General features: G+C 39.2%; 1 protein-coding gene across 1 annotated transcript in view; it reads right to left on the bottom strand.

Moving 5' to 3' along the window:
* Window positions 1-22,152, bottom strand: part of PPIL2 (peptidylprolyl isomerase like 2) — a 72,251-nt gene that overhangs the window by 22,076 nt on the left and 28,023 nt on the right. The window contains exons 10-14 of the mRNA XM_080373964.1: window positions 21,180-21,340; window positions 19,537-19,612; window positions 18,225-18,331; window positions 5,047-5,136; window positions 3,655-3,688 (exon numbers count right to left, since the gene is read on the bottom strand). Coding sequence (XP_080230090.1) covers window positions 3,655-3,688; window positions 5,047-5,136; window positions 18,225-18,331; window positions 19,537-19,612; window positions 21,180-21,340 — 468 coding nt within the window. The remainder of the gene's footprint in view (window positions 1-3,654; window positions 3,689-5,046; window positions 5,137-18,224; window positions 18,332-19,536; window positions 19,613-21,179; window positions 21,341-22,152) is intronic.

Raw genomic sequence — 22,152 nt, 5'->3', positions numbered from 1 at the left:
ACTTGAACTAGCATGAGTTAAACAGAATTACTCACAATGTTCAACCACTTAGTTGTTATGAACAGCAGGAAAAGAGATACATCACAAATCTAAAATTCATTTTCAAATAATTAATCATTACAAAGAATGACCATGATTCAGCTTATTGCTCTGAATACTGTCTCTATGGGTGGTTATTTTGTTAGAAAAGAAATATGCTGCTGCAACACAATAAAATTTATCCCAGTAGTCCTATGAAACGTTAAGCTGAAGGACGTAGAAAATTAGTTTGGTCCTCTAAATCAGTGAGAGCATTACAGGACAGTCTATCTAACTGCTTTGGCAATGCAGGTCTGCCAGCTAAGCTAAGGTACAGCTCTATTCCCCACTCTTCTCCGTGTGATATCTCAACATCTACATGCCATAATGCTGATTTCCACCCTCCTCCATCCCAAGGTTAACTGTTGAGTACCAGGAATCAGTTGTCTTTCACATCTGCTGGGTCACAGTTACTTTTATGACAGCCTAACAGGAGACTCTAAAAGGACACATTGGGGTGCTCAATAACAAATAAAAAAGAAATAAGGATCAGTGCTGCTTACAGATAGGACTGTTTAGCTGGAGTAGCCATGGAAATGGACAGTCAGTGACAACCAGCTTGGCATTTTGCTGTTTCCATAACAGAAGCACAGTTAATCTAGGTGAGCTGAGAGCACAGTCTATGTACGTATGACATGTAACCTCATGTCATGTTGTACTGAATGCACCCAAATCCACCCAGATGCTGAGCAGTGCTGGGCTTAGTTAGCAATGGAGTGGGTGATCATCTAAGCGTTTGGGTGTTGCAACCATAAACCTGACACCTGTTGCTGAACACGGGATGAATGTCAGATAACAGAAACCAAATGGTGGGAAGATCTTTGAACAAGCCTGTTCTAGTTCCTGAGCTGATGAACAAGAATAATTAAATAAATATCACAAAACAAAAATATATACAGGCTTAATGCACCTTCCACAGATGAGTCTGGAAAAGGTGGTGGTTTTTTTTTAAACAAACAAACAAAACACCATTTCAAACCTCTTAGAAAATTTCCGTTAAAGCAGAAGGTTCTATGCAGAAGAGGAAACAAAGGATGTTCTTTTTTTCTAAAGTCTTCCTACAAAAGGCTCTAACAGAAACAATTCTGGCAGTTTAAAAACTGATGTTTAAAAGGTAACTTCCAAATAGTCTTCCCTATTACCAACTGAAATACCTGGGAAGAAAGCCCTGTTCTACTCTCATATGCTTCTCTGACATTACAGAGGTCAAGTTATTTACTCCCCCAGTAAACCTCTGAAGACCATTAAATCTTACAGACTTTTTAGCTTTCAAAGATGAATCTTTTAAATCTTTTTCTAAGCATCAGTGAGCCAAAGAAATACTGAAATTCCTTCCAGCTGCCAGATGAGATAAAAAAAGGAATTTATACTGCAAATAATGTAGAAGACTCAGGTAAAAAAGGTACAAAGTACCAAATATCCCAGTGCTTTACTCCAAAGCTTTCCTACCATGAACGCCTGTGATCACATTAGCAACACTTAAACCAATGGACTGAAATTTTTACACCATGGGAGCCTAGGAAAGCATTGCTACATTTGCCATATTCTTACACTGCTGCTGAGCTATATTTTCTTCTGGCCACACTGCTGTGGAAAGAACATACAAAGCCAGACAGGCACTTTAGGTCTGGCCACCTTCTTAGAGCGTGTGACTTGAGATATGCAAGTGAAATTTCTGCCTCACATTCATGTGCCCAGGATCTATCAGGTAGTTAGGAACAAATTCTGACAGACTGCTTGCACTCTGAATGAAGTGGCTTCATTTAAGTAAGTATTAAACACAAAGGCATGACAGGTCAAGATATATCTCGTATACCACCAGGTTGTCCATTTACATTTTCTTGTGATCTTAGCATATTCAATAAGTGATTAAGTAAGGATATCTAAAATACAACTGTCTTCAAAACATAAAAGACATACAGTTGCAAAGAAGATAGTTGCATTGTTTGGAGCCTACAGTGATTGCAGTCAGTCTCAAAATCTGCAGCACTCATGTCTATTTGAGTGTTCGCTGTCCGTTTCATTAGAACGTTAATAGTCTTGGCAGATGCTTACAAGACATCTCGCCTGCAATATATTCATATTAATTAAGAATGACAAGGAGGAAAACAAGATGAGACAGACTAGAGGTCATTAGACTCCCTTTTTTAAAATAAAAGAATATACATATGAGGTTTCTTCTCCTGTGGGCTTATTTGCATTTTACTTCCTACTTGCTTTGCAGTAGAGCTGAGTCTTGACCTTCAGTGGAGCTGCACTGGCAGTCCTCTGCCAACTGTTAATTGTGCTATCTTACGGTACTTCCACCATTTGCACAAACAGAGACAAGAATGACACCAGCAAGTTAATTTTCATTCTACAGCAGGATCTAAACTCTACCCTACAAGGGTGAAAGGTGTCTGAGTCAACCCATTAAACTTCTCCCATCTCCTGACACCTCTTTAATTTCTCATTTTAAAAGATGTTCCTAATTATGTCTTTTGGAATTTGAACTGAAACTCCTTATAACACAATCAACTCACATTTCTTTTGACAGTCCAAGCATATATGGTAACAAACCTTGTTGATGGGCTTTTGCCATCAAAACACAGAACCTTTAACTAGTCTCAAACCTTAGAGTATGCAACTGTTGATTACTGCATGCCACAGAAAAAAAGCTGTTGGGCAACTCACACTAACATTGTTTACACAGCAAATTTGTACACATTTGTAACATACAAATTTGTACAAATTTGTAACAACTACAAAGACATCTTTTTTGGATGATCTGTGAGCACACACAGAAGAATACAGAGCCTGCATATACAAGTGACACATGTACAAACTACAATAAAAATGCACAGAACCTCACAGGACCAGGTGAGGAGCTGTGGGGGCTGCTGACATCTACAAGTGGGTAGATAAAATGTGCAAGTGGAAAATAAGAAAATTCACAGCAACAATTAGAGATATTATATGACATATCTACTGTGGTGGGCAATGCTCTAAGTACCCTTCAGCTGCTCTATCTCCTGACCATTTCTGATATGACTGTTACTCAGACCTCCAACTATGGGAGAAAGAACAGGAAGAAGAATGTAGTAACAGTGATCCCTAAAAGTCAGAAAAAGAGCAGCTTGGGCTTTACAAGGCAACTAGCTGGGAGAACAGATGGTATCTGGCCATTCACCAATTCTGAGGCAGGTCTCAAGTATTTCATTAACGCTGAATATGAAAGCAACTTCGCATGAGTATGTTCCTTCTTTTGTTCTTTGCCCTGGAAGGCCAGCTGTAAAATCATTATAATTTTCATTTATTTATTTTCTGGAAGAAAAAGGAAGCAAAGATCCAACAAGAATTCTGCATGGAAGAGTGCCCAAGTTTTAGAGAATATATCAGATGAAATTTTGAGCATAGTTAAAATGGTCATAAAAAAATAGTGATAAAACCTTAAAGTAGAAATACTGCTTTAAAGTAGAAATACCTACAATGTACCACATATCATCATTCAGAGAATTTTACTCTACAAGGTGTCTGGAAATAACTGTGACATCACAGTGCATGAAAACAGTTTACTTGATTCAAACTCAACCTTACCTGTTCCTGTTCCAGTCGGATCACCACCTTGGATCTGCAGAATTAAAATTAAATCAATAGGTTACATATATACCTGTGTGAAAGACATTAAATACAAGCCATAAAAGGCAATTCTGCTCAATTTTCTTCTTTCACTATTGTGTCATGTTGACAAGTTAGCAACAAGGAAACCATTACTACTTATTTGGAGCTTCTTTCATCAGCTGGCTGTCATCTTCTACATTATTTATCCAAGAGCAAAATGACAGTTTTATAAAAATAATAGGTCCCTTGTGGGTAAACAGGGAAAATAAACAGTCTCAAATGGGTTAAGCAGATCATCCTTTCTATTACGTGCTGAGTCATAACCTGCTCTTTCACTGATGATGCATTGCTTTTGGAACCGAAAACGCTTTAAATTTTGCTACCAATCTTCCACATGATAGGAAAGCAAGAAATGAGGGAATATGGAATATTTTCTCTATCTGCATCTTATTTCCCAGTATCCTCTTTCACTATCTGCAGTAGGGAAAATCCTCGGGAAACCATTCTTTCAGCAACAAAATTAATTACAGTATATACTTGCAGGATCTACACAAATAATATTCTATATTCTAATGCCAGTAGAGGGAGCGTGACGTGACTAGTTTCACAGTAATAGCATACAAGCACAATTTTAATTGTGAGTTTAACTATGAACTGAGGTATACAGTGCTGTCAAAAGAAAAAAAGCTTTTTTTAGAATGACAGGATGGAATGTAACATTCACTGATGTTCCCTGAAAGATGTGCCCTGCCTTCAGGATCAGGTTGTTAATTCTTCTGAAAGGAAGTTACAATATCCTAAGCTGCCTAGACTGTACCTCTGTAAATAAAGATCTTTGACTACCAAAGGCAACTTTCTGGTTCACTAGGTGCTCTTTAACTCCTTCACAAAGAAAGGCTGGGCACCTAGTCTTGGAGCACACTCAGGAATCCAAGGTACCACAATCTGAAACAGAAATTCAGCTGCTTTCTAAAGTTTCGTCTGAATGGGATTTCAACTGACCACAGTATTACTTATCCAAATTAGCATTTCCCTCCCTCTCCTTCTGTTCATTAACCACCCACCCACAGGTTGGGAAAGATAACAAGAGCCTTGCCAAAGCAATGACTCTCAAAGGCTTTGTCTGGAATGCCAGCAAAAGAACTACTAAATGCAATGATGCTCCAAGTGACAATATTAGAGACAGTTGTTAGTAAGACCAGCAAGTATAAATTTAGTAAGATAGGACAATCCTAGTTCTGATGGTATATTTACTATATACCTATTGCACCTTGTCACGCATGGAAGAAACTAAAACTGAATTAAGCTAAATAAATATTTTGAGGACATCACATATTGTATATTACACAGGATTTGTTCAATACTCACCACAAAATTACGGATTGATCTGTGAAAAATTGTTCCATCATAATAGTTCTTCTTGCACAATTTTATAAAGTTTTCACATGTTCGGGGTGTCTGAAAGACAAATGAAAGTTTTCATTAAGCAATACCTTAGACAAATTGGTCATTACACTGTTTACAGCAATCACTTTTTATTTGTGCTTTACAAACAGTCATGCAGGACTTGAAGAGGAATGAGTGTCTACAGAAAAAAAAGTAGTAACATATGCTTTTTTAAAGTACATTGTAGAGACACACACTGTTAAATACATTAAACCCAGACCTTCCAATTAGCACAGAGAAGTGTTGAACACTAGCTCAGATAACATGAGCTCCCAGTAGACACGATGGTGAAAGCAGGTAAGCTCAAAGACTTTCAAGTATCTTAGATCCAGCAGTGTATCATCACCCTGTTCCAAAGGAGGACCTTCTAGCACTGAAAAAAGTTAATTTCCCAGAGTAAGAAAGAACCCGACTTTCAAAGTGAGCAGATCAAAGCTAACTGGAAGACAAGCATTTTGTCCTTTTCACCACTTGGAATAAAAAACGGGACTTTACCCCACAAGTCACTGGACTTGTTTTCAAAAACCAGTGCAAATTAAAGCTATTTATTTAAATTTATGAGCCATGGTGTTCAAACAGTATTTCTGAAAAAAATTACTGTCTACCTAATCATCCTTCCACTGTAATTGTATGGATTCTCTTCTCTGCCATACTAAAATACCTTCAGATGTATAAGTACAGAAACAGCCTGTTTTCTATACTTGGATGTGTTTTCCAGCCCTACTGGGGATTATGTGCATAAATATATGCCAGGTGTACAAAAGAATACACCTAACTAATCTGAGTTGTTACAGGCCTTGAAAATATCCTTATTGTTGTATGTGCTTGCAAGTAAAGCCCCAGCATGAGTCGCAATGCCTGTAAATGAATACACACAAGACTGGAAGCCTCTTTCAGAACAAGACACTGATTCACTTTGCATTGGTATGACGTCATTCCTGGTCCGAGGGCTGCAGACAGAGTAAGACTGAGCCAGGCAACCTGAGGTGACTCAAAAGCAAAAAACCAGAAGGCAAGGCCAATTACAAGCATTTAAGGATGAAATCATCTCTATCTTTTTAAAAGCAAATCCAACAAGTATTCCTCGGGAATCATCTAGAACTTCAATTTTCTGTATTTTCTCATTTGAAACACAATCGTTCTCACCCCTCCTTACTTACACCAAAACCTCTCTTAATTATCCAAACAAACTCTACCTGCCATTATAAATTCTTTGTAATGATTCCTTCTTAATTACTCTATATAGATATAGATGACAGTTGTCAGCTGGGCTGTAACTGGAAAATTAAATAAATTCTCATGCAATCTTACACTAGCTATTAGCTCAGATTTCCTATATAATTCATTACTGGGTTAAAACGGTAATGGTATCATAATGGGTTTATGGTAGAATGCCACTAGGACACGTATTTTGGTAGCATCCTGTAGGTAAATCCCATATAAATTGTTTCAAGCAATAGGAGATTTTCCTATCGTTTCAGTGTTTATAGCAGATTTGAAAATTTTTCTTTGAATTGGACATATATGCTTGAAAATAATCTTTGTACATAATCTTTCAAGGAAAATTCAACTCCTGAAGAAACGTTTGTGCAGCGTATGCTTCCTTTATAAAACAGTATCATAACAGCCTTGATCCTAACGTAGTGCTATTAGTTATCACGCATACAAATGTCAGTAGGGATAAAAATAAGTTTAAAATATTTCTTTATGAATCAGAAATGGAATCAGCAGCTTTTAGCCTAAGGCACTTTATCTCATGAGAACCAAGCACTCTTTGGAGAGAGACACAGTTAATAAGTTCTCTGGGGGGAATACAGCAACCTGTAATTAATTTTTTAAGAAAAAATGAAATCAGGCAAAAGACTGAGTCCCCTAGAAATACATACCAAACTGTTTTAAATTTGCACAAAGTTGATAACCCAATACAGATTTCCTATTCATTTTTAAAACATGATTTGTAAAATATACATCAAAAAACCTGGCTCTAGTAATGCATTTTTGATGCAGGAGCTATGCGGTCCCTTCTCTCTAAATGGATTTCTAGTTGTTATACCTTTTCCCAGAAACAAGCTTTTCAACTGCAACTGCAGAAATATTTAGTATACAGGCAATAATCATTTCACTGCAAGGCTTTCTTTAAATAATTGCTACCAAATTGGTTCCCATGGCCACCTCATGCATCATACAGATAGATCTGGCAGGTGAACAGTTCCTTAGCAACATTACCATAACCTTTTATGGTTCTTTTTAGTAGACACAAATAAAAAGGTTTGCATTCAGTTGGTAATAAACCCCAGTTTCAGTCATGCAGTTGATCTAGAATATCTGGCTCAGATTATCTGATATATTCAAAGCAGTTAACGTTCTTGCCAAATCTCACACTGCCAAGCACATTTCAGGCACTTTTTTAAGCAGCATCCTGTCCAAAGCAGGAGAAAAAGGCTTGAGGTTTATAGGGAAGGTATAAATCCTCAGTAATGAAGTTATGTTCTGGATTGACCATACAAACAAGGCTCAGTCTTTGAAGTCTTTGTTCCAACTACAAAGACTGATGAGAAATATATATATAAACAAACCTGACTTTGTTATTTGAGTGTAAGACCTTGTGTAAGATGTCAGACTCGCAGTCTTGGAATGCAAAACTGCCTACTTCTTCAGAAACTTCCTCCACACTACTTCCCCCACACCATTTCCGAAGGAGGAGGGATGGTCAAGGCACCTGGAAATGCAGAAGTGCAGGAGGCAATGCCAGTTTCTTGTTGCCTCATTATTGACATTGGGCTCCAGTCTGTCTTTTTGTTTCTGGCTGTTCTTGTCTCAAATTGACCTCAACAGCAGCAGCTAACTTTACCCTCTTTATTCCTTTTACATTAAGCAGAAAATTATTTAAGTTATTTTAATCTGCTGACTGTGACTTAGACTTACATGTTAGAAAGTCACGGGAAAAATGCTACCTTAATTTGTTAACCTGTTGATCTGAAAGCCACCGACGGAAAAAAGGTTATGTTTTAAATCTGCTGCAGTATCTTCTCAGAAGGATGCAGTGATAGTCCTAAGAAGTCAAAATTCAAAATTTGTGGAAGGCTTTCCTCTCTGAAGAGTGTGGTAGGACAGCCCTGAGAAATCCTCCTTTTCCTCTGTCAAGTTGGGACCATGTAAGTGGACACAGTGTCTCTGTATGATGTCCTTCAACTTAAAAACTTCTCTCTCCAAATGACAGACAGTAAGAAAAAAAATCTTATTTATATATATAAAAAAGAGTCTCCTGCTCCAACTATGCTCCCTATTTTTTTGATATATGCCAGATAACTGTCTGTCAACTGTTGAAAATTCACACCCAAGACAAGTGGTAAAATTTTAATAAACGGTTTGAGACAGGAATCCACAAGAATACTTAGCCTAGAAGATGACACAAATGCTTTGCTTGGCTCACAGACATGTATGTTTAATGGGGCAACAGCCCAATAGTTTTCTAATTATGTTTAAGTCCCCATTTAGCTAACACACTTAGTAGGTAACTCTACATGGAAGTACCAGCAGTCTACCAGTTACTAGGCCCAGACAAATTTTAAAATCAAAAGAGAATTTGCTACCAAGAATGACCGTACAAACACAACAGTGACAAGAGACTGATTGTGAAATCATGGATACTGGGAAAACACTGAAAAAAGGAACACACAATTTATAAACCCAAAGCAAAACAGAGAAAACCCCTGACTCTTTACTATAAAGTCCTAGGAGAAATGCAGATTTTATCTTGTTCCATTTAGAAGTATTAAACAAGCTAATTTTTAGTTTCCTTTTTGCCAGCAAGAGTGGTTCCAAACCAAGCAAAATTCATCTTTCTTGCTGCATCCCAAGACCTGAGGGGTAAGACTAACCAAGCCAGGTCACTATCTGATTTCTCAGTTTGCAGTCCCCTTTCTCATCAGTTAAATAAAATGGGTCATTACATTTGTAAAAGTTACCTTAACCCAGAATTTGTATTAGGCAGCTGAAAAGCCAGCCAGAAGTAGATTAAAAACCTGCAGCACTCCTGTTGCCAAGGTACAGGAGATGAAAAAAAAGAGGAGCTTCTGAGTCGTTGCCATGACTGCAAGGAAAAAGGCTTTACTATGTGAAGAGCTAATCATTTCAAAATGCTCCATCCCTTGAGGATCTGCATGAACCTTGAAGAGAAATTTCACACTAAGCATTCAGAAGCTGTCATTCGCACATCTGTATAACTTGCTTGTGCTAATTCTACTTCCCTTTTATTTTTTTGTCTCTCTAAATTGGATGAACTGTAGTAGTTGTACTAAACCATAGCGCTTTGATATATGCTTGTTAACCCTATGTTTCAAAGCAGAAATAATCTGAAATAATGAAAAGCTCATTCCTCACAAATTAATATTGCATTCTACAGCCTTCACCTTATCACACAAATGCCAGAAACCTCCTACTAAGAGGCATGAACTGATGATGGAAATTTCTAAAGCTTCAAACAAAGCCTGCAATTTTTTTAACTTAGATCTCCTTTAAAATGCAAGAGATTTTGTTTTGCTTTGGTCCAATTTATGTACTTTTTTTTTTTTAACATAGAGCATTTTCACGCTTGTAATTGTTTGTTCCAGCAACAATTCTAATGTGTGAGCCCATAAAGAGGTGATTTGGTAAGGTTTAAACTCAGTTCTCCCCATCCCTTTCAATCTGCAATCCTTGTAGCCTACCCATCCCACAGGAAAGAATTCACCCTAATAAAAGCTTGGCTTTATTTAGGGCTTAGTCAGAGGCAACTGTAATGGAGCAGTTTCAGGAATCACCATCTGTCAAGTGCAAGTATCTGTTTCCTCCACCAAGTCTTGGAAAGAAACTGGACACGTAAATGTTTCTAGTGCATTTCAATGCATAATACTGCACTGGAAGGCAATTTAAGCTACCCTGCTTCACTGTGCATGAACAGACTAGAAGCTCACTCCATTTGTTTCAGGACAAGAAAATCCAAAACTCCACAAAGCCCACTGCAAAAGCATGGGGAGAATTTCACTGCGGGAAGCCCATGACATTTCCTGCAGGAGAAACACTTACTACAGGCCTGGACATCACCCCCTGCCAGCTCCACTTGCCTGCTAACTGTTCCCCTACGTGTGAGAGGGTTTGAGCCCATGACAGGTTATGGCGGCAACCAGCAGCTGCCGATGGTGGTTCAGTTCAGAAAAAGACACAGCAGCTACCACAAGCTGACCATTCTCAATCGGGTCATACAGTGAGCGAATGTGTTCGGGCCAGTTTGCGATCTATGATCAGAAGAGCACAGTTCCAGTGAGAGAGCAGTGGGAGAGATGAAAGCATCAGGGCACTGTGGGGTAAAGCACTTGGCTAGATTCTTACTGATAACAAAAAAGAATCAGAACAAGCAAACTATGCCTCGGGTAACAGACTGCTGACTTGATAGCAAACACTTGCCTATTTTGCTGCCTCAAAGCCTCCAAGTTTGCTTAGAACAAAGAGCAGAATTATTACATTCTCATTACGCAGAAACACACTATAATTTAATTAGCTATTTAGCAAAGATTCTAGCAGATAGCTAAATACCACTTTTCAAAGTAATTTCTTCCACAGTACTGACATTAATGATGCTACCAAAAACTTTTGCAAAGCCTAAGCAAGGTGCCTAGCTTAGGCAAGATGCCAATAAAAAAATTAAATACTCCAGTTTTATTTTTCACTTTTTTGCACAAATACAGGGACAATCAATCAGTTTAGCTGAGCACAACTCGAGTTAAACAAGGCATCTAATTTACTCATCTAATTTGTCAATGTTAACTACTAGCTCTCCAGAGGCAGTCATCATTCCTAGCCACAGTCATTACTTCTCCTCTAACATATTTATTGCAGTGGTAGGAAAGATGACAGTCCTCTCCCCTGCCTCAAATCTGTCAGTCACACAAAGGCTGAGAAGTTTGTCACAGCGTGATGCAGGGCTGGGCATCAATGAGGATGGGGCCAGCAAGCATGGCATAGCACTGGTAGGTACAATCTAAATGAGGATGCAACTTTTAATTGCTTGAGAAACCTCTAGCAGCTGTAAAAATTCAGAGTATCACGGGTCTCATGGCAGCTCCCTGGCATTTTCTCAGTCTGCAACTCACTGCACATAAATTCCACCTTTCCAGAAGGTGCAACCCATAACCACTTCCACACTAGACAGCAAAGCTCTGGTAGCTGTCAGCCTCCCAAGGTCACCCCACTCTTATCAGAGAAGCCAAGGTACAAACAAGAAACATGTCAGAGAAAGATGAAGAGCAGCAGCTGTGTAACTCCAAACCGCCCACCTCATCCTCGAGTTTGGGATCACTAAGTGGCAGACACAGCTGGTATGGGATGCCTGCACTGTCAAATGCCAAAAACCAAGTGACAGAACCCAGTAACAATTGTCTCCCTCCCCAGATCCAGCTTGTCAGAGGGGCTGGGGAGGCAGAAAGGTCCAAACATGCAAAATGCCTTCCCACAGATTACCCAGTGCTAAAGGCTGCCAGGAAACCACGTAGAGACCACCACGGGCAGCAAGCCCCACAGTGCAGGGACAGGTTCACAGGGAGGTGGCTAAGCACCTTTCTCAGCCTCACACTGAACGTCCCATTCGGGCATAGGCAGTGGGGTCATCAGGGACTCCCACTGCCCCTTCACTGCTGCAAAACAGCACCAAGGACAAGTGCACGATAGCAGCATCCAGATAAGGCATCTCCTACTAACACCTCGCATGAAAATGTTTCTCCTTTCTCAAGCATGGGTGTGTACTGGTTTTGGCTGGGATAGAGTTACATTTCTTCACAGCAGCTAGTACGGGGCTGTGTTGTGGATTTGTGCGGGAAACAGCATCGATAATACAGAGATGTTTTAGCTATTGCTGAGCAGCGCTTACACAGTGCCCAGGCCTCTCCTGCTCTCACACCACCCCCACAGGCTGGGGGTGCACAAGAAGTCGGGAGGGGACACAGCCAGGACAGCTGACGCCAGCTGACCAAAGGCATATTCCATACCGTTTGATGTCACGCTCAGTGTATAAAGCTGAGGGAAGGAGGAGGAAGGGGGTGATGCTCAGAGTGATGGTGTTTGTCTTCCCAAGTAACTGTTACACCTGAAGGAGCCCTGCTTTCCTGGGGATGGCTGAACACCTGCCTGCCGGTGGGAAGTGGTGAACGAATTCCTTATTTTGCTTTGCTTGCATGCGCAGCTTTTGCTTTACCTACTGAACTGCTTTTATCTCAACCCACGAGTTTTCTCACTCTTAACTCTTCTAATTCTCTCCCCCATCCCACCGTGGGGGAGTGTGGTGCATAGTTGCCAGGTGGGGTTCAATGACAACAGGGTGTTATGTTGTACTAGTTAAAGTTAAAAATATTTAAAATATTAGCTCCTAGTCACTTAAGAACAACCTAGAAGCAACCTGTTAATCAATATGGCTGTGCAGAACCATTCTACTCCCAACCGCAAAGAGTAATAGATCTGTCTGCCATTGTAACATTTTGAGGAAAAAACACACCAAGAAATAACAACATCCTCCCTGACAAACGTTTTTATCCAGCTGTTCTACTGGAAAAGGACAGTTTGTTTTTAGTTTCTGTTGACAAGAGCTTTCAAAGTTGGAAGCTGCAGCTCTTCCTACAATGACTTATTTTGATGAAAAAAAGTTGAAACAAGCCATTTACACCATGCCAAGACCACTGTACTTCATCCCTAAAACTGTATTACTGAGTAAACAGACACTGGTGAAACATCAGCCAGTTATCTGCCAGACAGTGCCATGATGACACTGACAGAAAGTGAGCAAAATGGACATTTAAATCAGAAAGAAAATGAGAGATTTGAGAAGGCTGTGGAACCTTGTCATACCAGGAGGTCAAAGGATTTTTTCAGCAACTCACTTCTTTCCCACTGGAAATGGATAAGAAGTTTAGAGGCTTCTGATCTTCAGAACAGTCCCTCACACAAAAGGAGACATGATTTCAAAGAACAGGGGCTGGATTACACATTTATAGATCACAAGCATATTTAACAGGTCAGAGGGCCTCAAAAGATTAAAACATCAGTGTTTGTAGAACAATGGCTTCTTCATATAGTTATGCCAAGACATCATCATTAAGCAGAGTTTGCCAGGTCCCAAAACCTCTAAAAGCATTTGTGGAGTGCTGGATGGAACTTTGAAATCCACCTCACATTCTTCTTTGTTATGCCAACTTGTCCTTAAACCTTAAGGTATTAAACCTGAGAGACAGGCAGATTTACAAAAACTGCCATGGCAATTATGCATTAGTATTCAATTACTGCTATCGGCATGTGTTTAACTACCGCATCATTACCCCAGAGTGGCTACTTGTATGAGGAGAACTCACACAAGAGAGAAGGGAGATAGAACACCAAACCACCTGTTCATCATTTTGACAGGGTCTTCTGGACTGTTAAATTTTTATATATACATATTTCCATGACACAACAAAACCTAAATAGTACAAGCACCAAACAAGAAAGCCTCAAAGCAACCTAGAGGCAAAGGCAGGCATTTTTATTCCCTTCAGAGGTGCAGGGACTAGGAGTCTGCTACTCGGTCTATTCTTTTGCAGGGCTGCTGGTTCCAACAGGCAGTCTAGGTTATGTACACAGCTGCACTCCAGCAATGGGGCATCTGTGATACATGTTATTCCCTGGGAATTAAAAATTATGCCTGTATTTATTGCTCATTGTGAAATCAAAAATGGGATGCCACTGATTTAAAAAAATCCATAACTAAATGATATAGCCACATTATGCAGCAAGTCCGTGGCCAAGGTACAGAATTCAGGGTTTACTAGTTCCTAGTTCTCCACTCTATCCATCGCACCACACTGCTTTTCTACCTTCACATCCAAGTCAATTTGGCTTTTTGCCCAGGGTGAAGCCTCCACCCTGCCTCAGGAGGCTACTCCACCACCTAGAAGGTATAACCGCATCACTATAGTGACTATAGTGACTAATACAGCAGACTACACATGGATGATATAGACAGTTGTCCCCAGCAGCATCCTGATTAAAGTAGCTAAAATAACCTGAGAAGACTAGAAAAAAAAATCACAGTAAATAAAATACAAGAAATCCAGTGACATTCTTTGCCTTTTATCAGTTATTTCTTCATAATGTACTTGTTTGGTGATGCGTAAGACTAGAGCTGAAAGAGTAACACTTGTTGGATGCTGCTGAATTTTCTGTACTTGCCAGAACTTCTGGCAAGTAGGATTTTTGTAAATTTGTTTCCAATTAGTGTATACAACAAATGTTGCTTATGCCCAGCTGAACTCAGCTTCCTGGAAAACGTCCCTAATAAATGGCCATCCGATTACCACCCATCAGCAGGAACATACTGTATCTGAATAAGAAGACTGGGAGAAAAACAAATGGCAACAAAGAGCACTAGGCACACCACTACGATGCAAAGAGAGAACAGTAGTGTACCTTTGCTCATTTGAGGCACGCATTCAAAAGGGTGGAAAAAACATCCAGCTTATCTTCCAAAGTCTTTTTATTGCCTTTTCTCAGGTCAATGACTTAAACGACACATCATCTCTCTGGAACCTAAGTGAAGTTTTCTGGTGCTCTGAACAAGTGATTTCAAATACAGAAAATATCTGGATTCTAGCTGTATTTCATACTCTCTTTCTGAATCCTGTCACAAAGTAACTGATGACTTCAATCACACTGCAGCACTGATTTCCTCCCCTGGATCAATACAAAACATTTCTTGATTAGTTTTTTGGTGCTATGAAGAATCTCATCGCTATCAATCTTATTGACTGGCACCTTAAAAGTAGTAGCATATGACGATCCCTAGATTTATTTTTAAACAAAAGTCTCCATGCATACATATGGACTGAAATCCAAACAATCTATACTGTCAGGTAGCTGACAAAAAACAGGGGAAAGAAAGGAGATGGAAGAGCTGTGAAGGGAGAGGGAGTAAGAACCCAAGAGGGTTACTGGAAACAGATACTGGGTAGAGTTCTGAAGCAGTGCAGACTGCTGAGAGCACAACCGCGAGCATATTTTGCTTAAATGCAGCCCATAGGCATCAAAATACAACTGAACACTTCACAGACGTACAGTCTAGGACAGCAAGTATGTCACTTGCTATTCTCTATTTCTGCAAGAAGACTTCAGCTCAAAGTGTGTATTGAAATCCAAGCCATAAGACTATTTTAAAATGTAATTTGAATGTTGCAAGTCCTACCTCCGGACACAGGTATTAATTTGTCATATTTATATTGCAACTTCATCCTCAAGCTTCCTAAAGCATTTCACAATCACATATTTGCAGTACTGTGCAAATACAACCACTGCTAGGGTGGCTTCCATAATAACCAGAGCACAGGATATCGCTCAGCAATTGAAAAAAAAGGAGCCTGTGGTCAGGTCAAGACATCAACCAGGCAGGCAGTGTTCAGTCTTTAAAAACAGAAGCTAAGCACCATGTAATATGGCTTATAAATCACACACTTACTCCTGCAGTTGCACTGCTTGAGAGAGTAGATGTATGAATTCCCCAAATCACACATATTTTGCCTGAATTCAAACAGCAACGACAGGTTGTCTACCAGCTCTCTCATTCACTCAAGTAGCACAGATTTGTGTGTTGAATCCAGGTGTCCCAAATCTGCTGGTATCTCAGAGCATATCAATACAGTGCTTTTGGCTGAAATTTGTTGTTCCGTTTCTTTCTGAAAAGTTGGGGTACTACCCGTGCCAAATACATTGAAAAAAATCACAAAGGCTGAAAAGTGAGGCACCAAAAAGCTTGTGCAGCATTAATTTGGGCAAGCGATATGATACAGTCCAGGTCCCTCACGACTGCATTCAGGGACCTTACCCACATTCTACACTTCTGCAGGAAACCCAAATCCTGCCAATAAACCATTTAACTACATAGTTGCAAAGAGCTCCCAGAACCGGTTCAGCTTGTGCACTGAATAAGCCAGGAGAGCTGATAAAAAAAACTCAGCAAATGATTAATTAAGACTATTACCATGCATATTCACAAGCAGGATCAACTGGAAGCGTTTAGAAAGGCTTGATCTTGGCACTTCCCCATTTTCTGTCTGTCTTTGCAATCTCAATAGATCTCAATTGCTCATCTGTGTATATGTTTGTGATCTATGTGTGTTGCTTGCTTGTAAGATGTTTGCTCTGTCTGCACCCAGCTACCTCATGTGCCTAACCTCAGTGTGATTCAGGAAACCCAAAGTTAGAAGCACAGACTCCTTATATAGTAAAGGGAGAAAAACAAGTGCCTCCCGGAAGAACTGATTTAATAGACCTAGGATGATGACCTGAAGTGGTTGTTGTGAAAAATTCCTTAAAGCTGCAAGTTTTTCCTTCTTATTCTAAATATACATCTTTTTCCTCTCCGCAGTGCCAAAGGTTTGCTTAATTCACATATTTAATCAACACAAAGAAATGAAAGAAACAGATGGCTAGAGGCCAGTGATCAAGCAGGTCTAGTCGTGCAAAACAGTGCACACTTCCCATGTGTACACGAGGAAACAGTGCGTGTGAGAGGGAGACCAACAGCAATTCATCTGGAAACACAATGCATATCATACAGGAAGTTTATAATGGGCAACTGAGACTGTGTCCTCAGGACTGAGTGACACTGGTCACACACACGGCCAAAAAACCCACGCCGGTAAGAATAGCTGCAGTCAGCCTGCATTAGCCAGGAGCCAGTTTGAGAACATATGGCAAAACAAATGATTCAGTGCAATCTGCTCATTCTGCTGCTTCCCCCAAATATTGCTGTACTAACATCCTCTGCTTTTTGCCTTATTACACAGTGTTACTATTTAAGAGCATGGAAAACACCTGTAGGGATGACAGGGACCTAAAGAATTACTAGCATGCTAGGCTGCTGTGGAGATTCTCATACTGTTCCCATAGATTAGCTTGAAATGATTACACTTTGCTTACTCCTTACTCGTGCAAGGGAAAGGAAGTGAAGGGAAAGCTAGCAGGCTTGCCCTGTTTTCTCCTTATTCTTTCTCTCAGGCAAAAGAGGATGCATTCTCCCAGTGCATCTCTGGCTTTCACACCAGGCACCCCAGACCTCAGCCAGCACCACTATCCTTAAATACTGTGAGGGTCACAAGCAAAAGTTCTACAATTTCAACCCCTATTCATATCCTTCAACTTCCTAAACATCTACCTTCAGGCCTATAATCTCCCGAGATAAAAATCCCAGTAAACAACGGAAGGTCTGGGCTTTCTGCATTGAAAACTTCTTTCCTTTTATAGATGTTGGTGTACAAATAAATAAGCAAGCACACTACCAAGCAGTGACGTCAGACACCAGTGTTGCCACAACTCATCTGTCTCTCCTAAGTCTTGCCATGTTTATTATTTTAAGCGTGACAGATTTCCCCCAGAATCAGACTGTACTGACTATAAAAAAACCCTTGTCCGTTGTTTTTCAAAATGAATGTTTACCTCTTAATGGCAAAGGTACGATGTTTGAAAACTTGAACCTTAAAAACTGAGACAGCAGGAAGTAAAAAACATATCCTAGGGTTTTCATTTAGTTTGTTGTGCAAAGCTCAGGATTTAGAAGCAAATTAACCATTTCTGGGGATCTTAACTTCACGTACTCAGGCTGACATACTGCTCTCAGTTTCACTGAGGTTCTTTTCCTGGTTCTGCCAGTAACCTGCTGTGTAACCTTGGGTTATTCTTTCTTCTCTTTGCTCTTTTTTTCTCTCTACCTTCCTTGTAATTGTTTCAGTCAGTATAATCCTGACCCTTTGAAGCTTTAAACATGTACCTGGACACATTGTTAAGTAGTCCACTAAAATGTATGGGACTACTCACAGAAAATATTTATACATATACTAGTATAAAATATAAAATCATATATATACATTTTACAATGGAGTTTTGTGTATGTCTTAAAACACACCAAAACAACTGAAAGGTGATTATTTATCTGTACGTATTACAACTACACACAATTCCTTTCTTTGGACAACCTTTCTTTGGTTTCCATTGGCAGCTCCTATTCTGTTTGTTATCTAGAGACATTTGTCTTATGGGGTACACAGTACCATATCACAGTGCAGCTCCAAGTTGAGGTCTCCTTTATTAGTGTGAAGTCGCACATAGCCCTTCTTCTTCACATATTTGTATCTCACAACATCTTCTTCAATAGCAGCTGTATCAAAGCGAAAGACAATAATTAGTTCTCTGGAAGCTTACTCATTGATCTTTAGAAATCATCAGAAAACAAACTGCTAGATTCTGCTGTTTGACCTCTTCCCCTGGGGTGCTGGGTCTTCAAGGATTGTACTCTGCAATTTGTCTATGATAACCTCACATTAATCTCTGTGCAAAACACCTTCCATTATAGAAAGCCAACAACTGCGAGAGCCAACAATATCATCTATATTTTTAAGTCACAGAAACATTCAATATTACAAACTGTAATTTTCAAGTAATGTCGACCAACTGTAAATGTTACTTTGAAACCAAATGGTTTCTTGTCAAACTTGGAAGCCAAGCAGGTAGTCATCAGTCAACCACAAATTGCTGACATATGAGGACCTACCCAGTTCTGAAAACAAATTAAGCTGGTACTGGAAACATTACTGGAAAGTCAAACCAAAAGATCGATCTAGGATGTTTCCACTTCCGTTTTGTCAAAATGTCCAGTTAGTAAGATATTTTCAACACTCAAAGAGTCACCTGCAAATCACTGTAATACACCAAGCAAAGGAACTGAACTTGGTAAATGTAGTTTTAGCAATGTATTCAATCTTTGCCTAACATACTTCTAAATTTTAGTGCCAAAAGCCAGACTTTTCTCTTCAACTGGGAATACTAATCGCCCAGCTATTTAATCAATATTCACATTAAATAAATTCTATACGTTTGTGTTTAGGTTGGAGAAAAAAAGGAAAATTTGATTGTACTAAAATGCATTTTTATGTAACCTTGAAAAGCAGTAAAACAAAAGTTATCAACTTAAAATTTGCTGTTATCCTAACCAACAGGTTAGACCAAAAAGGTGGGCAAGATTTTGTATGCTATTTAAGAAGAGATTACACTTCATTCCTAACTTACATAAGTGGATATCTGATTTTGTGTCCCTGAGCACAGAAAACAACTCATCAATTTCAGTTCCACATAAGTTACTGCCATTCAAAGCTGAACTTAATTCATTATTTCTCCATTATTCTCAGTATGAGCTCACTGGAAAGTAAGGATATTATCTGCTCAGGGAATACATTTCCATGGCATCAGTACTGACCAATTAATTACCACTGCATTCCTTCAGTCCACATAAATGTATGTGTGCTAGGGAGCACACTTTAAAACTAGAAAGTAAATAAACAGCTTGTAGGTAGGTAGCTCTCGTACCTGCTTCGTGGGTAGTTTCAGGCACCATTGCAGTGGAGGTGAAAGAAGCACTTACTGCTCCAGTGGAATAGTGAGCCTGTTCGCAGAGGAAAAAGCAAAATACGTTAGATCTTAGAATTTATCTACTAAAGTTACGATACAAGCACTAGAAGCACACAAATGTCATCCTTCTGAAGGTAGATTTTCTGCTCTAGCTCCTATAGAAAGGAACAAACAAACAAACACATGATGCAGTGATAATTCTCCATCTGTTACCCATAACATTTGCTCCATTGAAATTCTAGTTAAGGCTGCCCATGCACTAAGCTGAAGGGGCTTATTGCTTCCACTATGGTTTAATATGTCATTATGCAAACATTATATTATGAGAATTTCTTTGTATGTCCACAGGTGGAGGTATGAAGGGTGTATGGCTGGCAAGACATCTGTAAAATTCCCCAACGTTGCTGAATAGATAAGTGGAAGGAAAATCCACAGTGAACCACAGAGATACTGTGGGGGAAAGCAAACCACCACCCCTCCCACACATGGCCCTTCTGTGTGTAGAGGCACTGTCCCATGGTTCCCAATGTCTATTTTGAGCTGTGTAATTCTCCTGCAGAAAGGAAATGTGAACATCACACATGGATTTTGTTGTAAATGACAAAGATCTAATAAACCCAGAGATAGGTTTAGTGGCTCTGGGGCAATGCATGTAAAGAATACAGGTCAGGCCAACGCTCCACCCATAAGGTTACTATGCAAGTTTACAGTTATGCCCATCCACACCACTAGCTGACAAGCTGACTTTCCAACATGTGCAGAGGTCATTGTTGTCTCTCACCTCTCTTTTTTCTTCCTACATCTCTTGTTTTATTATAACACTATGATGCCTTGAAAAAGGGGCAAAAGTGATCCTACTCCTTGGTCGCATACACTCCCTACTCTGCCACCAAGCCTCCTCATTAAAAGCTGTACGCTGCGTTGCTATTCGTTTTCATGTAAGTGCAAACAAAGCACGAAGACACATACACCCCAGAATTATTAAAGAGAAGAATGCTCTCTCTTTCCCATTTCAAACAGCCTTTGATGTAGGAAATCTAGATGCAGATGAATTGTTTCTCTTGACAACCATGAACACACAGTAACATGCACCTGGAAGAACATCCTTTAAAATATTCCACTAAAAATCCTGCATTCCAGTGGAAAAAAATAATGGAGAGGCAGCTGTGGATGCTATATATATTTGCCCCCACCAGAAATTATTCACTTGCACTGCCCTTAAGGTGTGCTTTCTCTGCCAATAACTGCAGGAAGCAGAGATAAACAAATTCAAATCGAGTGATTATAACCTGGGGAAAAAAGGTTCTGCCAATATATACATCATAACCACATCATAAAGATTCTTCCTTCTTATTGTCTCCATTTCTAAAATGTTTAGGTTCATTTACAATGATTTAACAAAGAGAAACTCACTGACACATACAATGTATTTCTAAGGAATCCCACTATGATTCTCATATTCTCATTTATGACGAATTTCCATGTAACAGAAAACAGAAGAAGCAGTGTCTGTTTATACTGCAATATGGCCTCCAAGATGGTAAACATCTATTACCATTCTTGAAGAAGTCAGTGCCAAACTACAAATTAAGTCAACTTACTGCATTCAGCTTATCCACTTTCTTCTTTTCAGGAGCCTTCATAGTAGCTGCTAGAATATCATCGCCTTTGAATTCCTTATAAAGCTCCAGTAAAGTCTCTCGGGTCTCCGTATTTGTATTTTTCAAATAGTAAGATGGGTCTAATTTTGCTTTTTCTTCATCTAGGTAAGACAAAGTTAAAACCTTCAGAATTAAAAGAATTTTATTTTGTTCTTCAGTTTATTACATATCTAGTTACACAAAAATCTTCCAGATATTATTTCTACTTTTTTCCACTAAAAAGGTCTAGTAACTATATTTATTCCTGTAGAGACAGTAACAAATAGCAATGCATAACACTAATAACAGTATAACTTGAAATATAGCACAATAAATGCTGATATGATGAAGTATAACAAAAGAAAAAAATAACTTCAAGTCAGCTACTGTGAAAATTTCTTTGAAACAACTAGAAATTATCTAAGTTCATGCAAATCTTGTAAAATATTTATAGAACAATAAAGACAAAATCATGTTGGGTACAATATAAACTGCTGTCCCTTGTCTCCTGACTGAATGGCCAGGCCTAGATGCAAAAATCCCAAGATCAGATCTTTAGTGTGATACCAAAGGGAGGAAGCTGGTGGACTGAATTGTTTAATTTGGACTGGACAGGTTAATTTTTTTTACATTTGATTCATTTAATTTCTTTATTTTTAAAAGTTTCACTTGTTCTCTGTCTCGGTATGTCTGCTACTTGCTGGATATTAATTATTCCACATCTGATATAATACCCACTTATTTTTAGTGGGTAAATAGAAAGAGATGCTGGCTTGCAGAACTGGGGGTGGGGGGGTGGAGAAGCATAAGACAACCCAGAAAAGCACACCATACTTAGAATCAGCAACTAAACCTCATTCAAACCAGTTCTAAAAGAAACCATAAGGGCAAAGGGCAGATGTTTTTTCCTTTAGCAATTTAATATTAGCAGATA

The sequence above is a fragment of the Falco punctatus genome (genome assembly GCF_963210335.1).
Source record: "Falco punctatus genome assembly, chromosome: 1".
Taxonomy (NCBI): domain Eukaryota; kingdom Metazoa; phylum Chordata; class Aves; order Falconiformes; family Falconidae; genus Falco; species Falco punctatus.
This window is presented reverse-complemented; position numbering and strand designations above follow the sequence as displayed.